The following is a 22,042-nucleotide window of genomic DNA, read 5'->3' as shown; positions in this document are numbered from 1 at the left end:
AACTTACCAGGAAGTGTTATCGAGCCGACCGCTTTCAATTTCATGGGGATTGAATGAACTCTCACTCTCAGAATCATCTGACCCGTCAGAGTAAAGACAAGATCCATGTTCATGTGAATTTCCAGCTATCGGTTCGAATTGATAGGGTCTAACTTCACATCTCTGTGAAACATCGGGAATGTCACTGTCGATGGTGTCCATTTCGGTAACCTGTTTACATTAGATTCCCAAGCGCTGGCTCCTTCGAAAGTTTTTGTGACGTCACGGGTCACATGACCACCTAGCTAATTAACGAATCATTGTTTTACGCTGATGTATAAAAAAGTTGAATAATGTGATGATTTTCACATTTTTGACGCCCTGCAGTGATTTAGATGGCATTTCTTATGTCCTTTATACATAATTATACCCAGAAAAAAATCCATGTCCCATGTCCTTTAAGTAACAGGTGATACTTAAAAACCTTCCAATTTTGGAGGAAGCTTTTTCAGACTCCAGTGGAGGAGAAACTGAGTAATCCTTTCACTCTATGTCTTACTTTTGAACACACTTTCATTAATGTTATTTTGGACAAAAGTAGAGGGCCACATTAATGCAAATTCCAGGCTGAGTTTTGTTCCCAAACCACCCCTTCACCCCATCCTATTCCCTGACTATTGATGACTTTGCCGCCATCATTAATGTGATGAACTGCCACCATAATCTGGCATCGTTCCCTTACCATATTCCTAAACTGCACAATCCCTCTTACCGTCCCATCTCTATAATGTTCTAGACCATCTTGCAAGACACCACAATGATCACTTCCATCATAAATGATCCCATAATATCTGGTCATGTACTGACTGCTTTCAAGACAGCAATAGTTGTGCCCACACTATCCATCCATTATCTGTAACCACTTATCCTGTACAGGGTCACAGGCAAGCTGGAGCCTATCCCAGCTGACTATGGGTGAGAGGCGTGGTACACCCTGGACAAATTGCCAGGTCATCGCAGGGCTGACACATAGAGACAAACAACCATTCACACTCACACCTGCAGTCAATTTAGAGCCACCAGTTAACCTAACCTGCATGTCTTTGGACTGTGGGGGAAACCGGAGCACCCGGAGGAAACCCACGCGGACACGGGGAGAACATGCAAACTCCACACAGAAAGGTCCCCATCAGCCACTGGGCTCGAACCCAGAACCTTCTTGCTGTGAGGCGACAGTGCTAACCACTACACCACCATGTCGCCTGCACACGCTAGACTCCTCAGAACTGAGTTGTGTGCATTACTGTCTGCTCCTAAAATAATTCTGACCAATCTCACCCACTCTGACTGAAACTCAAAACCAATTCTGCCTGCTCCTGTAGAACATTTGACCAATCACATCTGTTCTTGCAATTATTATTTTTGTTTGAAAATACCTGCAATATTTTTGAACAAACATCTTAAAACATAAACAAGTTAGTAATATAATCTACAGCAATTCTAACCAAGATAAATCATTTACTGTGATAAATAAATGAACACGGTAAGTGTAGTGTACGAGGAACCAATATGCTCATATGTTAACTGTGGTCTGTACTTGCTCCTCAACCTTCATATTTGACTGCCTACTCCCACTCACATGAAAGAAAAGTAAAAATGGCCCACCACTGCAACTTTTTGTTGGGTCCCATGGGATCCCAGATCAGATGCACACCTCTCCCTCAGAAAATAAATGTGCTGTATACAGTCAGTTATCATTACTTCTTACCCAGAACAACCAACAAGGTCCCAACCCGTCTGTCTTCAAAGCAGCACACTTCACAGAAAGAGCCCTTGTGGCTGTTATTTCATGCCACTGTATCAGCTAAACTACAGTATCATCTGTATTTGTCCTCCTTGACCTCTTGGTAGCCTTTGACATAGTCAATTGCAAGACAATTGTGTACATCTTCATGAGTACAGCCTCCTTATAAATAGTGGCACCAAATGTTGTTGGTTTGCTGCATATCTAAAAGGATAATCATATTAGGTGACATGAAGAGGATCCACATCTGCCCATGCAGATTCTCCACTGGTGTCCCACAAGGCTTGGTACTGAGTCCTCTTCTATTCTCCTTTTATACACTCTCTATCAGTGAGGTTGTATCCTCACATTTCAGCATACAGTGGTGCTTGAAATTTTGTGAACCCTTTAGAAATTTCTATATTTCCGCATAAATATGACCTAAAACATCATCAGATTTTCACACAAATCCTAAAAGTAGATAAAGGGAACCCAGTTAAACAAATGAGACAAAAATATTATACTTGGTCATTTATTTATTGAGGAAAATGATCCAATATTATATATCTGTGAGTGGCAAAAGTATGTGAACCTCTAGGATTAGCAGTTAATTTGAAGGTAAAATTAGAGTCAGGTGTTTTCAATCAATGGGATGACAATCAGGTGTGAGTGGGCACCCTGCTTTATTTAAAGAACAGGGATCTATCAAAGTCAGATATTCACAACACATGTTTGTGGAAGTGTATCATGACACGAACAAAGGAGATTTCTGAGGATCTCGGAAAAAGCGTTGTTGATGCTCATCAGGCTGGAAAAGGTTAAAAAAAATCTCTAAAGAGTTTGGACTCCACCAATCCACAGTCAGACAGATTGTGTACAAATGGAGGAAATTCAAGACCATTGTTACCCTCCCCAGGAGTGGTTGACCAGCAAAGATCACTCCAAGAGCAAGGCGTGTAATAGTCAGTGAGGTCACAAAGGACCCCAGGGTAACTTCTAAGTAACTGAAGGCCTCTCTCACATTGGCTAATGCTAATGTTCATGAGTCCACCATCAGGAGAACACTGAACAACAATCATGTGCATGGCAGGGTTGCAAGGAGAAAGCCACTGCTCTCCAAAAAGAACACTGCTGCTTGTCTGCAGTTTGCTAAAGATCACATGGACAAGCCAGAAGGCTATTGGAAAAATGTTTTGTGGACTGATGAGACCAAAATATAACTTTTTGGTTTAAATGAGAAGTGTTATGTTTGGAGAAAGCAAAACACTGCATTCCAGCATAAGAACCTTATCCCATCTGTGAAACATGGTGGTGGTAGTATCATGGTTTGGGCCTGTTTTGCTGCATCTGGGCCAGGACGGCTTGCTATCATTGATGGAACAATGAATTCTGAATTATACCAGCAAATTCTAAAGGAAAATGTCAGGACATCTGTCCATGAACTGAATCTCAAGAGAAGGTGGGTCATGCAGAAAGACAACGACCATAAGCACACAAGTAATTCTACCAAAGAATGGTTAAAGAAGAATAAAGTTAATGTTTTGGAATGGCCAAGTCAAAGACCTGACCTTAATCCAATCAAAATGTTGCGGAAGGACCTGAAGCGAGCAGTTCATGTGAGGAAACCCACCAACATCCCAGAGTTGAAGCTGTTCTGTATGGAGGAATGGGCTAAAATTCCTCCAAGCCGGTGTGCAGGACTGATCAACAGTTACCAGAAATGTTTAGTTGCAGTTATTGCTGCACAAGGGGGTCACACCAGATACTGAAAGCAAAGGTTCACATACTTTTGCCACACAAAGATCTGCAATATTGGATCATTTTCCTCAATAAATAAATGACCAAGTATAATATTTTTGTCTCATTTGTTTAACTGGGTTCTCTTTATCTACTTTTAGGACTTGTGTGAAAATCTGATGATGTTTTACGTGATATTTATGCAGAAATATAGAAAATTCTAAAGGGTTCACAAACTTTTAAGCACCACTGTATCTGCTAGACATCTTATCATGAATGGCAGCTCATCACCTTAAAAATCCCAGCAAACTGAGCTGCTGTATATCCCTAGACGTACATTCTCAAGACTTTGTGTTATTCCTAGATAATTCTTAGATCACCTAACCTTGGGGTAATTTTGGACAACCGACTACTGGTCTCTTCTCCCATTGCTAACCTTACATGGTCATGGAGGTTTCTCCCTGACATCTTCAGGAGTATCTAGCCATTTCTGTCCACAGAGGCCACTCAGGTACTTGTTCAGTCCCTTGTCACCTTGAGATTGAACTACTGCAACTCAATTTTGGCAGGTCTTCAGACCCCTGTAACTGATCAAGAATGCAGCTGCATGACTTGTTTTCATTCTTCCCAAGTTTTCCCACATCACCTATTGCTGTGCTCCCCCTACTGACTTCCTGTAGTTTCCTGCATCTGATATAAAACACTGATGCTTTCCTACAATGCTGAAAACAGCCCAGGCCCCACATACCTGAAAGAACTTATCAATCCCCCTTTGCGCTGTTTCTTTTGAGCCACTACCATAGTGTGGCTTGACCCACCATTTCTCAGGTCTGAGGTATTCAACTGGGAGGGAGAAGGGTGAAATGGAAAATACCAAAATACTAAAAAATAATTATCTATAAGACTGTATCAGACCTGACAATCTTTATGCATATTTGTGTAGAAGCGCCGCATTTTAACATCAAAGTATGCTAGAACGTACTCCAAAAATCCCCAAAAGAGCTGTCTTTTTTCCATAATAAAAATAGAAGATCAGCCAGTCAACATTTGTGCAGGTATTTTGAGCTCCCTCTAGAAACTCTCTGGAACCCTACTCCTTTCCGTAATATTTTGGACTGTGCTCATGGTGCTTGAAAGATGCACTGATGCTGCATCCTTGCTTTCTGTCAAGATAAATAGAGGATGCTTTGAATTCACCAAAAATGACATATTGTAACCAAAGGCTGAAATATTGACTGAAAGATTAAACAAGCCTTCACAGAAGTGTTCAATCTAACACTTTACAAATAATATTTTTGGTAAATTGTAACTGGACAGTGATTAAAAGTGCTGTTTGTTTGCTTTGCTCTTCTGCGCCAGGAAATAATGTGTGACGAAGCATTAATTTTCTTCATGGTTGTCAGGTCTGGTGTATTATCACACTCTTTTCATGTAGTTCTATTCAATTCTATTTTGTTGGCCAGTTAATAAGAGGCAATAAATCCTATGCAAATGTGATGACTTGGCTTGTTAAACTCTGCTCTGTAATGGAACTCAGGTGGTGGAATGAACTTCCCCTGTGTAAAAAAAAAAAGGCTTTCTTCAAATGACAGTTCACTACGCAATCAAATGAGCACCAATTAACAACAAAAATACCTGTGATATACTGTTTTATGTCACTGTAACATACAGTACCCATTTGTTATTATGAATGGGTAAATGTGTCCAAACTTTTGATTGGTACCATGCTTGTACGGTAGTACTCGAGTCCAGGACTCAGAATTGAGTCCGACTCATGCCCTAATTTTAAGGACTCATGACTTGACTTGGACTTGAGCACCGATGATTCGGACTTAGACTTGGACTCGTGCATTAACTGCATTTGGACTCGTAAATTGGAGACGAGGACTCGGATTTTTTCTTTATGTTTTGTAACATGCCATAATAATTTGGCATAAGATATTTACAGTATATCCACATTAATTTTTATACTAAGTTTGTGCAAGAGAATGCACAATCACCTGTTCATACGTCATGTTCAGGAAGAAACTAACGTTAATGGCGCTAAAATGCCTGGAGAGACGCCCCTAGGATTGTCCGCTTTGTTTATACAGACTTCTCGTGCAGTGGGAAGAAATGCACTGCTATGTGTTCCATATGTAGAAGAACTATCGAGGAGACGACGGGGACAACCTCGAACTTCAATCGTCATTTGGCAAGACTCCACCCAGAGAAGGAAGTGGCACGCTATGTTCATTGCTCTGTTGATAGTGGGCGGGGCTTGCTTGCTGACTGATGGACTAGCTAGTGTTAACCCTCTCTCATGTTATTTGCCCTGTTGATAGTGGATGGGGTTTGCTGAGCGATGAACAAGCTTTTTATCTGTAGCCTAGTAATTAAAATGGGGCAGTCGAGCAGTAACGTTAGTCCAACATAGTAGCAGAGACAGTTTCACATAAAGGCAGCAACAGCCACCGTCAAATGGTGCGGTTGGAGTCTTGTTCTCGGCCTCGACTCGGCTCAATAGTGGACTTGACTCTGACTCGATTTGAAATTTTCTTTAATGACTTGGACTTGACTCGGATTTGAACACTGGGGACTTAAGGCTGGACTCGGACTCAAGGTTTAGTGACTCGACTACAACACTGACTAGTACTATAATTTGCTGCCCAACTTGTCATTACTGTAAAGCAATCAAACTAGTCTCTGCTACGTACCTGGTAGCGTTACTTATAATAACACAGTGTAAACAGATGCATGAGCAGGCCTCACACATTTCAGAGGAATTGTGGTTATGGTTTAGTATGGGTGGAAATAAATGAACTGGGTTAAAAGACAAATATAAAGTATGTTACAAAACATGCTGAATTGGATAAGCAACCAAGTGGTACTGGTGTAATGAAAAAGATGTACAATCTCAGCTAATTGATCTGTACCAGGGAACGGTCTCAGTTTCAGGTACTTTTTGCTTTTTGTTGATGAATCTAGCATCTGAGGTCAATATAGGAAAGACCATGTGGTTATGTAACACAAGTACTTTCCAAATAAGGCATTTCAGTGCTATTACTCAGACAAGGCAGTTCAACTAAGCAGAATAAAAGGCCTTCAAAACCAAACTCGTGTATTTTCTACTGGATGCTGTCTAATATCAACTGGTTGACTTGGCTTTCACTCACAATCCAGCCCAAACATGAATCCAAGGCCCAAATAAATTTGGTCATTATTACAAAATGTAGAATTGATGTTTCAAGCTATGCACTTCATTTCAGTGGAAGACTGAATGATGATTGATGTGGGGTGATGGGGTGCTTTTGCTTGGTGTCTTCAGCTGTGTGTGAAAACCTTCTCACCCTGCTGTATGTCCTTCATCTCCAGGTGGAGACTTGAGATTAAGATGCCCACAGCTTGAGAACGCTTGCTGTCCAACATCTTAATGATCTGAAGGGACAGAAAGGTCAACACACTTCATTTGTCAAGTATCTTAGAGTTTACTGAAAATAAAGTTTTTGTGTCTTAGGCAAGACTGAGGAGAGCTAATAACTACAAATGGAAAAAAAAGTCTCTGGTCAAGAGTAACAGTACTGTAATTATCTTTAATAAACTCTTAAATGCTGTGGAGAGAATTGGTGAGTTTTTATCCCAAGATAATTACATATGGCAGTTTCAGAAACAGTAATTCTGGCGTCCAGTTATTAAGACAAATAATGTCTCAGTCAAATTTATTATGCCTGAAATAGAAATAATCTAGAAATTTAACTATTAAAATCTGATATTCACAACAAAACAGTGAAACCATACTACTACTTTCTACCTGAAATAAAAGCAACAACTGTTGAATGTTTTCAGTAAAGACTATCTAAAGCCAAGTAATGATGACAGTGAAACAACACAAGCACTTTTGAAGATAATGTGAAGATAATGTGAACATTTTGCTTAAAAGATGAAAGAGATGAACAGGGGATCAGGTTTCCACTAACAGAGAGTTAGATAGTACACTACCGTTCAAAAGTTTGGGGTCACCCAGACAATTTTGTGTTTTCCATGAAAAGACACACTTTTATTTACCACCATAAGTTGTAAAAGGAATAAAAAATATAGTCAAGACATTTTTCTGGTCATTTTGAGCATTTAATCGACCCCACAAATGTGATGCTCCAGAAACTCAATCTGCTCAAAGGAAGGTCAGTTTTATAGCTTCTCTAAAGAGCTCAACTGTTTTCAGCTGTGCTAACATGATTGTACAAGGGTTTTCTAATCATCCATTAGCCTTCTGAGGCAATGAGCAAACACATTGTACCATTAGAACACTGGAGTGAGAGTTGCTGGAAATGGGCCTCTATACACCTATGGAGATATTGCACCAAAAACCAGACATTTAGGCCAAGTTTACATTAGACCGTATCTGTCTCGTTTTCTTCGCGGATGCACTGTCCGTTTACATTAAACCGCCTGGAAACGCCGGGAAACGGGAATCCGCCAGGGTCCACGTATTCAATCCAGATCGTGTCTGATCCGGTGCTGTGTAAACATTGAGATACGCGGATACGCTGTGCTGAGCTCTAGCTGGCGTCGTCATTGGACAACGTCACTGTGACATCCACCTTCCTGATTCGCTGGCGTTGGTCATGTGATGCGACTGCTGAAAAACGGCGCGGACTTCCGCCTTGTATCACCTTTCATTAAAGAGTATAAAAGTATGAAAATACTGCAAATACTGATGCAAATACTGCCCATTGTGTAGTTATGATTGTCTTTAGGCTTGCCATCCTTCCACTTGCGAGTGGTAAGTGATATGCGCTGGGATCACACACACAGCGGCTCAGTCCCGAATCACTGGTTGTGCACTTCACTCGCGCGCTGTGTGAGCTGCGCAAGGCCGGAGTGCGCACCCTCCAGAGGGCACTCGCTGTTCAGGGCGGAGTGATTTGGAGCGCAGGATGCCTGCGGAGCCGAGCGTATCCGTGTATTGGTGTTGCTGTGTGCACACTAATCGTTTTAAAAACGTTAATCTGATGATCCGCTGATACGGTCTAATGTAAACATGGGCTTAGTAGAATTTAGCTAGAATAGTCATTTACCACATTAGCAATGTATAGAGTGGATTTCTGATTAGTTTAAAGTGATCTTCACTGAAAAGAACAGTGCTTTTCTTTCAAAAATAAGGAAATTTCAAAGTGACCCCAAACTTTTGAACGGTAGTGTAGGTATTTTTAGGTAAAGCTACAAACCAACAAAAACTGAGCTAAACATGATCCAGTTCCAAATAGATAGATAGATAGATAGATAGATAGATAGATAGATAGATAGATAGATAGATAGATAGATAGATAGATCACACTTTCATCACTTAATAGACAAAAGCTATTTTACCTAAACTTTGACAAAAGATACTTGCACTTGGCTCAAAAAAGAAATGTAAACTATTAGCACCCAGTTTAATGTATTAAAACACTGTAGGGCTTTATAGCACAAAATCCTTTGATAGCACTGGGAGGGTGAGGGCTCTTTTTAACAAACACTAGTTACGTAATATTCGGTTCAGTTTTATCTGTATAGCACTTTTAACAATGGACATTGTCACAAAGCAGCTTTACAGACATATATAAATTCCAGAAATAAATTTTACATTTATGAATATTTATTTTAATATAATAGTTATTCAAATATATACCCCCCTCCAAAAAAAAAAAGTCTATATGGTGAAACAATTTTCACCGTAAGCTCTTTGTTGGATTTGGCTATGATATAAAAGCTTAATGTTAGCTTGACCGATGCATTTTATTGTGATTCTATAATACTTACGGTAGCTACCTTGTTAGCAGGCGGCACGGTGGTGCAGTGGTTAGCGCTGTCACCTCACAGCAAGAAGGTTCTGGGTTTGAGCCCAGTGACTGACGGGGGACTTTCTGTGTGAAGTTTGTATGTTCTCCCCGTGTCAGCATGGGTTTCCTCTGGGTGCTCTGGTTTCCCCCACAGTCCAAAGACATGCAGTTAGGTTAACTGACTACTCTAAATTGTCCATAGGTGTGAATATGTGTGTGAGTGTGCAGAAAGGAACTGGACACCCTACTGCTGCAATACTGGCGTCAACCAAACATGGTTTGCCTCAAGTCTGGATTGGGTTCAGCAGTGACAATGAGCTTGTTTGCAGATCTTTCTAGCTAAGTCATCTAGCTACTGTTGGGCACAGTGCTTGATTTTTGTAGCTAATTTTGCTACAGATATGGACAAATTTGTTCCATGAAGAAAAAACACAACTATTTCTGAAATAACTTGAAACTGACAAAAATTAATGGCATCCATCATTGTTTATGTCTTGTTTAACACAAGTCAGACTTTGCTTTTGATTTTTGATTCAACTTAATATTTTACATAACAAAACAAATAAAAATAGCATGGACAAAAACGATGGGACCCTTAACTTAATATTTTGTTGTACAACCTTTAGCAGCAATCACTGCTAACAAGCGATCTCTGTAGCTCTCCATGAGACTTCTGCATCTGTCCACTTTCCTGAGCAAACTGCTATAGCTGTCTCAGGTTTGAAGGGTGCCTTCTCCACACTGCATGTTTCAGCTTTTTCCAGAGATGTTTGATACAATTAAGAGCAGGGCTCATAGAAGGCCACTTCAGAATAGTCCAAAGTTTTGTTCTTCACCATTCATAGGTGCTTTTAGCTGTGTGTTTTGGGTCTTTATCCTGTTGGAGGACCCATGAACTGTGACTGAAACAAATCTTTCTGACACTGAGTAGTATGTTTTGGTCCAGAATGCCTTGATAATCTTGAGAATTCATTGTGCCCTGCATAGATTCAAGGCACCCCATGCCAGATCCAGCAAAGCAGCTCCAAATCATAACCAAGCCTCCTCCGTGTTTCATATTAGGTGTGGTGTTCTTTCCTTTGAAAGCTTCATTTTTTTCTTCTGTGGACATAGAGCTGATATGACATGCCAATAAGCTTAAGTTTTGTCTCATGTGTCCAAAGGACATGTTCCCAGAAGCATTGTGGCTTATCAATATGCATTTTTGTAAATTCCAGTCTGGCTTTTTTTTTTTTAAAGTTTTTCTTTCAACAATGGAATCATCCTGGTTCTTTTTCGATTGAGCCCACTGTTTCTCAAAAAGTGATGGATGGTACAAACAGACATTGATGTACAGTGTCTTGCAAAAGTATTCATCCCCCTTGGTGCTTGTTCTGTTTCGTTGCATTACATGCTGGAATTAAAATGGATTTTTGGGAGTTAGCACCATTTGATTTACACAACATGCCTACCACTTTGAAGGTGCAATTTTTTTAATTGTGACACAAACAATAATTAAGATGTAAAAACAATCTGGGGTGTGCATAAGTATTCAAACCCCCCCCCCCCCCCCCCCCAAAAAAAAGTCTATACTTTGTAGAGCCACCTTTTGCTGCAATTACAGCTGCAAGTCTCTTGGGGTATGTCTCTATTTACTTAGCACATCTAGCCACTGGGATTTTTGCCCATTCCTCAAGACAAAACTGCTCCAACTCCTTCAAGTTAAATGGGTTGCATTGGTTTACAGCAATCTTCAAGTTATGCCACAGATTCTCAATTTGATTGAGGTCTGGGCTTTGACAAGGCCATTCCAAGACATTTAAATGTTTCCCTTTAAACCACTCCAGTGTAGCTTTAGCAGTATGTTTAGGGTCATTGTCCTGCTGGACCGTGAACCTTCGTCCCAGTCTCAAACTTCTGGCCGACTCAAACAGGTTTTCCTCCAGAATCACCCTGTATTTAGTGCCATCCATCTTTCCTTCAGTCCTGACCAGCTTCCCTGTCCCTGCAGATGAAAAATATCCCCACAGCATGATGCTGCCACCATCATGCTTCACTGCAGGAATGGTGTTCTCAGGATGTTGGGTTTGCGTTACACATGGCATTTCCCATGATGGCCCAAAAGTGCAAGTTTAGTCTCATCTGACCAGAGAATCTTCTTCCATGTGTTTGGGGAGTCTGCCACATGCTGTTGGGCAAACTCCAAACATGATTTCTTTTTTTTTTTTTCTTTAAGCAATGGCTTTTTTCTGACCATTCTTCCATAAAGTCCCACTCTGTGGAGTGTATGGCTTAAAGTGGTCCTATGGACAGATACTCCCATCTCTGCTGTGGATCTTTGCAGCTCCTTCAGTGTTATCTTTGGTGTCTTTGTTGCATCTCTGATTAATGCCCTCCTTGCCCGGTCTGTGAGTTTTGGTGGGCGGCCTTCTGAGTTCAGGTTTGTAGTGGTGCCATATTCTTTCCATTTTGCTGTAATTGATTTAATGGTGCTCTGTGGGGTATTCAAAGTTTGGGATATTTTTTATAACCCAACCCTGATCTATACTTCTTCACAACTTTGTCTCTCATCTGTTTGGAGTGCTTCTTGGTTTTCATTTTGCTTGCTTAGTAGCATTGCAGAGTCTGGAAGGATCCAGAACAGGTTGATTTGTACAGACATCATGTTACAGATCATGTGACACTTTGATTGCACACAGGTGGATCTTAATGAACTAATTATGTGACTTATGAAGTGAATTGGTTGGACCAGCTCTTATTTAGGGGTTTCATACGAAAGGGGGTGAATACCTATGCACACTCCAGATTTCTGTTTTTTTCATCTTAATTATTGTTTGCATCACAACAAAAAAACAATTTTCACCTTTAAAGTTGTAGGCATGTTGTGTAAATCAAATGGTGCTAACCCCCCAAAAATTCATTTTAATTCCAGCTTGTAGTGCAACAAAAGAGGACAAACGCCAAGGGGATGAATACTTTTGCTTTGGTCCATGCTCAATGTGGTGCACACAATGATACCAAATAGCATTACTTAATTCAAAGTATTTCATTACTTTTCAGGTAGAATAAAGCATTGTTTTAATGAGCTGAATGGGTACCAGCAAATTAGGAAGTGAAAAGGACACCACAAGGACATTGACATGGGTTTAGGCCTAGATATGGACTTGAGCATGGGCATCGACCCTGGCATCAGCATGGGCATAGACTCAACCATAGGCATGAACCCGGGCATGGGCATGGACTCAGGCACGGATCTGAGCCTGAGCATGGGCATGGACCCTAGGGAGGTATTTTATTGTTATTCTGTAATGCTTACTGTAGCTACCATGTTGGCAGAGCTTTCTAACTAAATCATCGAGCTACTGCCAGGAAAGATTGGCATAGTGCTTGATTTTCGTAGTTGATGTTGCTAAATAAAGATGTGACAATTCTGTTTTTCGGTATTTAAGGGTACAAGTAGTTGTACTGTGTGGCCAGACAATTTTCATTCTAAAACCTTAAGGCAACTTAAAAACATACATGCTTATGAGCCTGTGAACCATACATTGTCTGTGGCATTACTTTTGTCATTTTACAGACTATCCATCCATCCATCACCTGTAACCGCTTATCCTGTGCAGGGTCGTGGGCAAGCTGGAGCCTATCCCAGCTGATTATGGGCGAGAGGTGGGGTACACCCTGGACAAGTCGCCAGATCATCACAGGGCAGACACATATAGACACAAACAACCATTCACACTCACATTCACACCTATGGTCAGTTTAGAGCCACCAGTTAACCGAACCTGCATGTCTTTGGACTGTGGGGGAAACTGGAGCACCCGGAGGAAACCCACACAGACACAGGGAGAACATGCAAATTCCACACAGAAAGGCCCCCATAGGCCACTGTGCTTGAACCCAGAACCTTCTTGTTGTGAGGTGATAGTACTAACCATTACACCACCGTGCCGCCCCATTTTACAGAATACTGCCTTGTAAATTACAGAAGTCTGTATAAAAACTGCTGACTGACTATGATATAAATATTAATGAACTATATAAAGTGTCCTTTAATCACCATTATCCTGATGATTAGAGAGGATTTTATACCTTCTTGGCATTGGCTTTCTTGTCATATGCCTCAGATAGGGGTTTCCTTTTGGCGGGTGAAGCCATTTTAGCAAACAACTCAGCAAACTCATTAGTATTTATTATGGCCGGCTCCTTCAGCAAGCTCCACAATGTATCATTTCTAGGAGAAGAGACAGAGATGAAGACAGACATCCAGACACCACGAAGGCTTCATTTCTATAAGCCGTACTCCCTCCCTCTTTAACATAATCCTGAATAATTGAAAGCTTTTCTTCTCATTGTAAAAGGTTAGCAAGATTCAGTTTTCACACTTCAAAGACAGCAGGCAGGCAGCCTACCAAATACTAAGCAAATGCAAAAACTAATGGAAACACACTGTTACTGTTTCTGGGTAACCATGCTTGAAACCACATGAAATCAGTAGGGGGTCAAATACGAGTGCTCTGCCTTGCTAAACTCTTGCTCCCATGAAAACAGTTAGAGAGCCAGCAAGGCGCTGCAAGGCTAAGCTTGACTGGGTTCAGCTTTGGCTTGCTGGTTGCCCAGTGAGGGAGGAAGGCTTTCAAGAGGTGTCAAATAACAGTGCAACAGCAGAGCGAGGGCCTGGAAACAGGATCCCACAGAAATCCACACCACCACTAGAGGTCCTGGAAGGTCTGCTTGTACGACTACTGGCCCCAAAGACAGACCTCAGGCTGCTGCGGTTAAACTTATACTGCCCCTGATGTCTAATCAGGAAGTCTTGAAAATGTCTCTTTCCTGCTTTCACACACAGATCTGTCTTTCTTTGAAGGGAGTGATGAAAGATGATTGAAATGTCTCCATATTTTTGCCATGGAAATATTATGTTTACAGGGTCTAACAAAAATAAATCAACATTTCAATAATGCGATATGGATGTTATTCATTTTGGACAGGAAAAAACTTGTATCTTAAAATTTCTATATAGAGCCCTACAACAGAGTATTTCCCTTCCACTGAGGGTTCCAGGTAAAATTCCTTTAGTAAGTTACAAATCCTTAACTATCCAAAGACCCCTTGAGAACTAACGAACTGGATTTCTAAAAGTTGCTCATGTAAGTTTGATGATGTGAGTGATGTGAGTGCTCAAGTACTACCTGCTATCTTGAAGCTGTATCCGTGTCCAGTAGAGTGGCTTCATTGGGCAGATGGGTTCCACTCTTGGCTTTCGTTGTGGCCTCTCCTCATGTCTAGAGAGGAAAAGTCCACCTCCAATGGAAAGAGAGGGCACAGGGCCTGGTAGGGGTGGTGGAGGAGAGAGACCAGCTCTGATTGTTGGTGGAGGTGGTGGTGGAGGGGGTGGACCATTGCCTTGTGTGAATGGCGGGCACTTGTCTGACTGAGCAGATTTTGAATAACACACAGAAGGATCAGGCAGTGATGCTGAAGGTTTTGAAGTTGTTACACTATCGAATCCTGACTGAACATACAGTGGTGGTGGTGGTGGTGGTGGGGGTGGTGGTGGTGGCGTCGTCAATGACAGTAACGGAGGTGGAGCAGCCTCCTGTTTGCCCAAGAGGCTAACTGATGCAAGATCAAGTTTTTTAGGCACATTTGGTTGAAGGAAAAGGTCTTTGCTTAACTCTGGCTCCTCCACAGGTTTAATAAAAGTCTCTCTGTCTGTCTGAATGCACACAGTGCGAAAAATGCGAGGTGTGAAATTGTCTTCTGTGGACACAGCCACATCTCTGAGTTCACCATGTGAGCGCTTGGTGGCTTTTTTCAGATCCACAATTTCAGCTTGCAATCTGGACACACATTCTTCATTCTTCTCTCTTAGGTGATAGATCTGGAGCTTATAGTCAGCCTGTGCAGGATCATTTTAGGGATAAGTTTGGTAAATTCTTTGATAAACATGGTCAAGCATATGCAATTAGCTTAAATGACTGAGAACCACAGTTCTACCCCTTTCTCACACACTTAATACTTGACAGGAGCATCAAATTATCAGCTTAAGATCATGTCTTGTTTGTAACTTGCCTCTACTGCCTCCAGCTCTTCTTTGCACTCTCTTTTTAGTTGTAGAAGATCTGCTTGATGTTCTGCAAGGACAAAATGCTGAACACTCAATTTATCCAAAACATTGCATGCAGTCAGTGATAGCTTTGATATATGCAGAGCTGTCAATCATCCATATACTATGTACATAGTACTGGTCGAAAGTTTGCACACATCTTCCAAGTCACTGGTGGTCATTTTTTTCATCTCATCTCATCTCATCTCATCTCATCTCATTATCTGTAGCCGCTTTATCCTGTTCTACAGGGTCGCAAGCAAGCTAGAGCCTATCCCAGCTGACTACGGGCGAGAGGCGGGGTACACCCTAGACAAGTCGCCAGGTCATCACAGGGCTGACACATAGACACAGACAACCATTCACACTCACATTCACACCTACGGTCAATTTAGAGTCACCAGTTAACCTAACCTGCATGTCTTTGGACTGTGGGGGAAACCGGAGCACCCGGAGGAAACCCACGCGGACACGGTGAGAACATGCAAACTCCACACAGAAAGGCCCTCGCCGGCCACGGGGCTCGAACCCGGACCTTCTTGTTGTGAGGCGACAGCGCTAACCACTACACCACCGTGCCGCTGTCGTTTTTTTTTTTTTTAATTAAATTAAAAGACACTTCACGTCTTAAAGTAACAATGGACTGTCATTTCTCTTTTCTTAGTTGAGCGGTTCTTGACATAATATGGATTACTGCAGTTGTGGTATAGAGCTATTTGCTGTATTATTATTATTTACAGTTTGATGAGCTCAAATGCATTAAGGAAGAAATTCCACTAATTAACTTTTGATGAGGCACACCTTTTAATTGAAAAGCGTTCCAGGTGACTACCTCATGAAGCTGGTTAAGATAACGCCAATAGTGTGCAAAGCGTCATCAAGGTAAACACTGGCTACTTTGAAGAATCTAAAATATGAAACTTTTTTTAAACACTTTTTTGTTTACCACATAATTCAATATACGTTCCATATGTTATTTTATAGTTTTTATATCTTTAGTATTGTTCTATAGAGTAAAAAATAATCAAAATACAAAAAAAACTATGAATGAGTAGGTGTGTCCAAACTTTTTACTGGTATTGTAGGTCACAGCACAAGTTTGCATACAATTAGGACAAAATTAAGAAGGGAAACAATACATTTGATGCATTAGTTTTTACAGATGATATGGAAATGCCCCTACATTATGATACGGGACATTTTGCTGATATGGTTTGGGTCCACTTTCACCGTAGAGGGAAAACTCACTACAAATCAATACAAAGCTATTCTGACTGATCACCTGACTGATATCCTATAATGAACATTTCTTTCCTGATGGGAATGGTCTCTTCCAGGATGACAATAACCCCATCTACAGGGCTTAATGGTGCACTGACGGGTTTGAGGAGTATGAAAATGACATAAACCATATGCTGTGTCCTTCTCAGTCACCAGATCTCAACTCAGTTGAACACCAATGTGAGAATTTGGACCAGCGTGTTAAAAAACACTCTCTACCACCATCACCAACCCTGTTTGAGTAGGAAGAATGGTGCTCATCCCAGCAGTACAGTTCCACAGTGCATTTACAGACATTTTTATCCAAAGCAACTTACAGTTGTGCTGAGCAGATAATGGATAAGGCTCTTGCTCAATGACCCAACAGTGCCAGTTTGGCAATCTCTGGTTTTGAACTAATAACCTTCTAATCAATAGCTCACAGTCTTAAACACTGCAACAACAACACCTCCATGCCAGGGCACCTGCTCTGTTGATGACCCAAAATGTTACTAGGATGCAGTATTCTTTTAAATACTACTGTATTCTGTCTAAAATTGTCTTGGTATGCTGTAGCATTACAATTTCCTTCATTGGAACTAAAGGGTTCAAACCTGTTCCAGCATGCCAATGCCCCTGTGCACAAAGCAATGCCTATAAAGACATGGTTTGCCAAGGTTGGACTGGAAGAACTTGAGCGGCCTGCACAGAGCCCTGACCTCAACCCTACTGGACAACTTTGAGATTAATTGGAATGCTGACTGCACCTTCTCACCCGACATGAGTGCCTGACCTCACTAATGCTGTTGTGTTTGAACGGTTAAATCCAATCAGTATAGCTCCAAGATAGGTGTGACTAAGACAGTGACTACTTTCCAAAAGATGGAAATAAAGCTACGCTATACGGGTGAAATGTGAAATAGTAAACAATATAAAGATATAGTCTGTGATTTTGGAAGACCTTCAGCAAATATTACTAAAAGTGTTCTGACAAAAAATCGCTCACCCCACCTTTAATAAATAGCATAGTCATATGTGAGATATGACTATTCTTACATTGTGTACTAAGGTGTGTCTGTAGACTCTGTACCTTGCTGGATTACAGGATATTTGCCTGGTACAATACGCAAAGTATGTCAATAGTAGTAGCATGTGATGGTGGAATAACAAAATGCACAAAGTTTACCTGGTTTCAGTTTGCCTGAGTGAATTTAATACAATTTATTTATTTAGGTGCAAACCAGAGTTGGAAAATGGAACCACAAATAATATAATTGATTTAAAAAAAAAGGTATCTAACTCTCTGAAGAATTAGTGAGGGTGGAGGTGTATTCGCAGTTGTTTGGAGAGTGTTGTGCCATTACATAAAAAGCAAATATTTCACTCAGGACAAACATTTGCTTTACATTTCTTAACCACTTACCAGCTTCTGTGTATTTTAGCCCAATTTTCTCCTCCTTGTCTTTGGGCTGTGGAGGGGGCCAGACAGCCTGCAGACGCCCCGGAGTCCTCTCCTCACTCTCAGGAGCCTGGAGAAGAAGAAAAAAACACATCACGTGAACTTATACAATAAACATACCATTTCAAGCAGTCACTTTCTCCAATACTGTACAAATTTAAAGTCAAGGTAAGAGTTTATAAAAATGTAAATGAGTTTAAATGACATTCAACCAGTTTAATAAACTGTTTAACCATGTTTATAACATTCTAAACCTTGATTCTACAGCATGTTTCCTGTAGGCTTCATTTATTAAATTTAGTACTTTAATTTGTATTCATTTATAAAACTTCAACACTAAATCATGCTTTTAGTGCTGGTGTATCTGATGTATGAAGCCAAATACAATAATACAATAATACAATAAAAATAACTACTTGGCCATGTAATAAAATGGTTTTAAAAATGTTAACTAAAGAACCTGTAAAATTTTTTTTGCTCAGTCCCGCTGGGGGAAGGGTTTTTTGCTAAGAATTTTGCCCATGCAAAATTCTACAGCAGAGTATTTCTCAATCAGAGAAGGTTCCAATAAGAAACTTTAAATATCTTGGAAAAATACAGCACAATTCTCTAATTTGAAATATGCTTTTACTCTTTCATAAACAATGCTAAAGTAATTTCTTAATGCATACTTTTTTATCAAAGATGTTCTTGTTGTCTGGAGACTTGCCAGAATTTCTGTCAAAGATAGCTCGAATTGTCTCCGGGTTGAACGCCCTCTTTACAGCATCCAGGTCGATATGGTCTGAGGTGTCCCTCTTAGCTGGTTTAGGGGTAAAGAAAGCCTTGAAAGCATTGAGGGCTGTCTCTGAGGGTTGTCTCTGTACTTTGCCACTTTCCTCTGATGAAGCAACATCAGGATCCTCCACACTTTCCTCTATGGAAGGCATTTCTGCTACTGTGGTCTCACTGCTAGGTGAAAATGGAGGACTTGCTGGGGGTTCCTGTGGTTTTTTTGCTCCTACTTTACCAGCATCAAAGCTCAGGAGTTGAGAGAGCTGCTCAAGGATGCTTCCTTTACCCTCACTTTTGGAATGTTTATCTGAGAAAAGTGCCCGTTTAACAGAAGCCTGTTTCATCTGGACAGGATGCTTAGGTTGTTCAAGGGTTAATACTTTTTTCTGCTGGTCATGCACTTCTTTTTTCAACCCTTTCAGTCCACTAAAGATGGAGGGTAGCTGAGGAGGTTTCTCCAACTTTAGGCTTGGAGAGAAGGTATCTCTTCTGGTGGACCTTGAAGCGTTTTCAGTGTTTGGTTGCTCTTCTAGGTTTCCAGGAGCAGAGGGAATACCTAAGGATTCTGAATTGCTGTCTTCTTGTAATATATCCTTTGTCTCTTCCTTCATCACTCTTTCTTTGTTTTCTCCCTCTATTTGTACCAGGTTCTCACTCTCGTCTTTCATCATCATGCCTCCATCTTGTCCACTAAGCTTCTTCATTTCTAGCTTACTCAATTCTTGTACATCTTTTGTTTCTCTCCCTTTTTGTGTTTCAATGAGGCTGTCTGGAGTTGTTGGTTCTAATTTTACTTTTAACACTCCATCAGACTTGACTTTGAGGACTGAATCTCCATTTTCTGAACAGGCTTGCCTGTCTGATTCCAAATGACATCCATTACATGTGTCCGGAATTAAGGAGCTCCAGAGTTCCTCTTTAAGTTGGATCATATTGTTGCTTGTATCTGAGTCTGTGCACTTTGCTTTTGTACCAAAGTCTCCATTAGGTATAACCAGGTTACTTTCAAAAGTAGACATGGCCTCATCTGCATGATCTGACTCTGCTACAGTACAGATTGGATTGTTGATATCTGGAGAACTTGTTTGAAATGCACTCCCTGTGTATAGTTCCTTATTTTTGTCCATATGTGATGGTTCCAGAGTTTTGGTTTGCATACCTTTAATCTCAGTTGGCCACTCTTGACAATTCCTCTCATACTGTGCAGTCGATAATATCTCTTCTTTGGTGATATTAGTTGTGTTGGCATCTCTCATAACTTTGTCTGGTAATCCCTCTGCAGTCTGTTTGCTGATACAGTCTGAGAGATCCCCACTTCTGTGGCTCTCTGTGGGTGCTGTGTTACTCAGACTAGCATCATTATATTCCTGGCTAAATGCTTTGGACAGCTTGTCAGCTTGAGCATCTGCCAGCCTTTGGTCACCCTGGCATGTCAAGGATGAATCTTTCCATGAATTGCATTCACGATCCATACAAACTTGTAGGTCCATATCCAATAATTCCCTTCCAGTATGAGTTGATGTTTCTTGAATTTTTACTTCATCTCGGTCAATGTTAGTATCAACATAAGTATCAACATTATTATCCTGTATTTGCTCCAGAGACGATCTCTGACCCAGATTGTTATGGTTGTTGCATTTGTCTCTAGGCTGGATTGTTTTTGCTAAGACAACCTCCGTCTCTATTAAGTCTTCTGTCTCAGATGTTGTCCCGCTATCAATTTGACTAGAACCATCCATTGCTTTGAGATCTTTTTCAACAGGGACTTCGTTATCAAACCTAATAGTGTGAGGTTTTTGGATGCTGATGTTCTGAGGTTCATCGTCTTTCTCAGACAGGGAACGAAAAGATGAAAGAACTGGTGTGTCTTCAGTTTTCTCTATGGGGTTGAAAAGGTTGGATAAGTTGTCAAACAATGAATTAGCAGGATTGCTATCCATTTTTTTTCCATGCAAGGCACTTTAATTGGAGGTATATTATGGTTTACATGCAGACTTCAACATTCCACTAAGCAGAATAGTTCCGTGTTATTTTTGCATTTTCGCTGATTCAGTTTTGTTGGCATGCCAATTCAAGCTAGAATTTGTTTTTTGGATCCTTGCTAAATAAATGTTTTGTTGGATTTCTAAAACTTGCCAACAACATCTAATATCATGCTTTGTTATTGTACACATATTTCTTCACCGGAACTGTTCTCCAAATCCTTCTTTTCCAGTGTGCTTTTAGTCATCTTGATTTCCTGATTATTACTGAAACTTCCAGAAGGATGAGGTCAGGTAAAAATGAGAATGATGCAAAATCTCTGTTTATCTTGTCAGTCCAAAGCAGATATCCAAATGACAATCTACAAATGTTCAATTTGGAGCTGGGAGTAAATTAATTCTCCAACTGGTATGGATGCTCCAAGGGATTTTCCTTTACCTTCACTTAGTTTTCTGCTCCAGTTTAGTTGAGTTATACCAGTAGAATCGGCAGGTCCTCTTGCTTTTAATCCGTATGTCATGCAAGAACCACCACACAGCAAAATATGATCTTATTTACACATATACACTCCTTTCCCCAGTGCAAACGCTCCACCTTCTTTCCTTTTCCTGGTCACACACTGTTTGAATACACCCTTTGACACTATCAAATGCACACAGGTCATGGCTAGGCAGTAAAACATGCTTTGCTGCAGTGACATCTATTCACTAGACCCCTGCCCTGATCAGCTGAAGATGTCTGCACCTCAGCACACAACAAACTGCCACGTTAATCACAACAATTAGCCTCTTTTCACCCGATCGATCCACAGGCACTGCCAATGTGCAACATGCCCTCAGAGGTTAGGTACATTTTTCTTCTGCCAAACCAAATAATGGGAGAAAAGGGAGCTGCTACAATGCAATATTTTGGACACTACATGCATAAAATGAGTTTTAAAATGTCCTTGGGGGGGCGTCGTGACTCAGGTGGATAAGGCGCCATACCATAAATCCGGGGACCTGGGTTCGATTCCGGCCTGAGGTCATTTCCCGATCCCTCCCCGTCTCTCTCTCTCCTGCTCATTTCCTGTCTCTACACTGTCCTATCCAATAAAGGTGCAAAAAGCCCAAAAAAAATCTAAAAAAGAATTTAAAATGTCCTTGGAAGGCCAAGACTCTTGTTAACCCTTTTATTTG

General features: G+C 40.8%; 1 protein-coding gene across 1 annotated transcript in view; it reads right to left on the bottom strand.

Annotated features, from left to right (window-relative positions):
- The window catches only part of fmn1 (formin 1), a 44,504-nt gene extending 23,114 nt beyond the window's left edge, over window positions 1-21,390 (bottom strand). The window contains exons 1-6 of the mRNA XM_060917834.1: window positions 18,779-21,390; window positions 18,072-18,177; window positions 15,355-15,416; window positions 14,472-15,181; window positions 13,372-13,513; window positions 6,829-6,916 (exon numbers count right to left, since the gene is read on the bottom strand). Coding sequence (XP_060773817.1) covers window positions 6,829-6,916; window positions 13,372-13,513; window positions 14,472-15,181; window positions 15,355-15,416; window positions 18,072-18,177; window positions 18,779-20,821 — 3,151 coding nt within the window. The 5' untranslated portion in view covers window positions 20,822-21,390. The remainder of the gene's footprint in view (window positions 1-6,828; window positions 6,917-13,371; window positions 13,514-14,471; window positions 15,182-15,354; window positions 15,417-18,071; window positions 18,178-18,778) is intronic.
- Between the last annotated feature and the right edge of the window lie 652 nt (window positions 21,391-22,042).

Source organism: Neoarius graeffei, chromosome 3 (genome assembly GCF_027579695.1).
Source record: "Neoarius graeffei isolate fNeoGra1 chromosome 3, fNeoGra1.pri, whole genome shotgun sequence".
In the NCBI taxonomy this organism is placed as follows: domain Eukaryota; kingdom Metazoa; phylum Chordata; class Actinopteri; order Siluriformes; family Ariidae; genus Neoarius; species Neoarius graeffei.
This window is presented reverse-complemented; position numbering and strand designations above follow the sequence as displayed.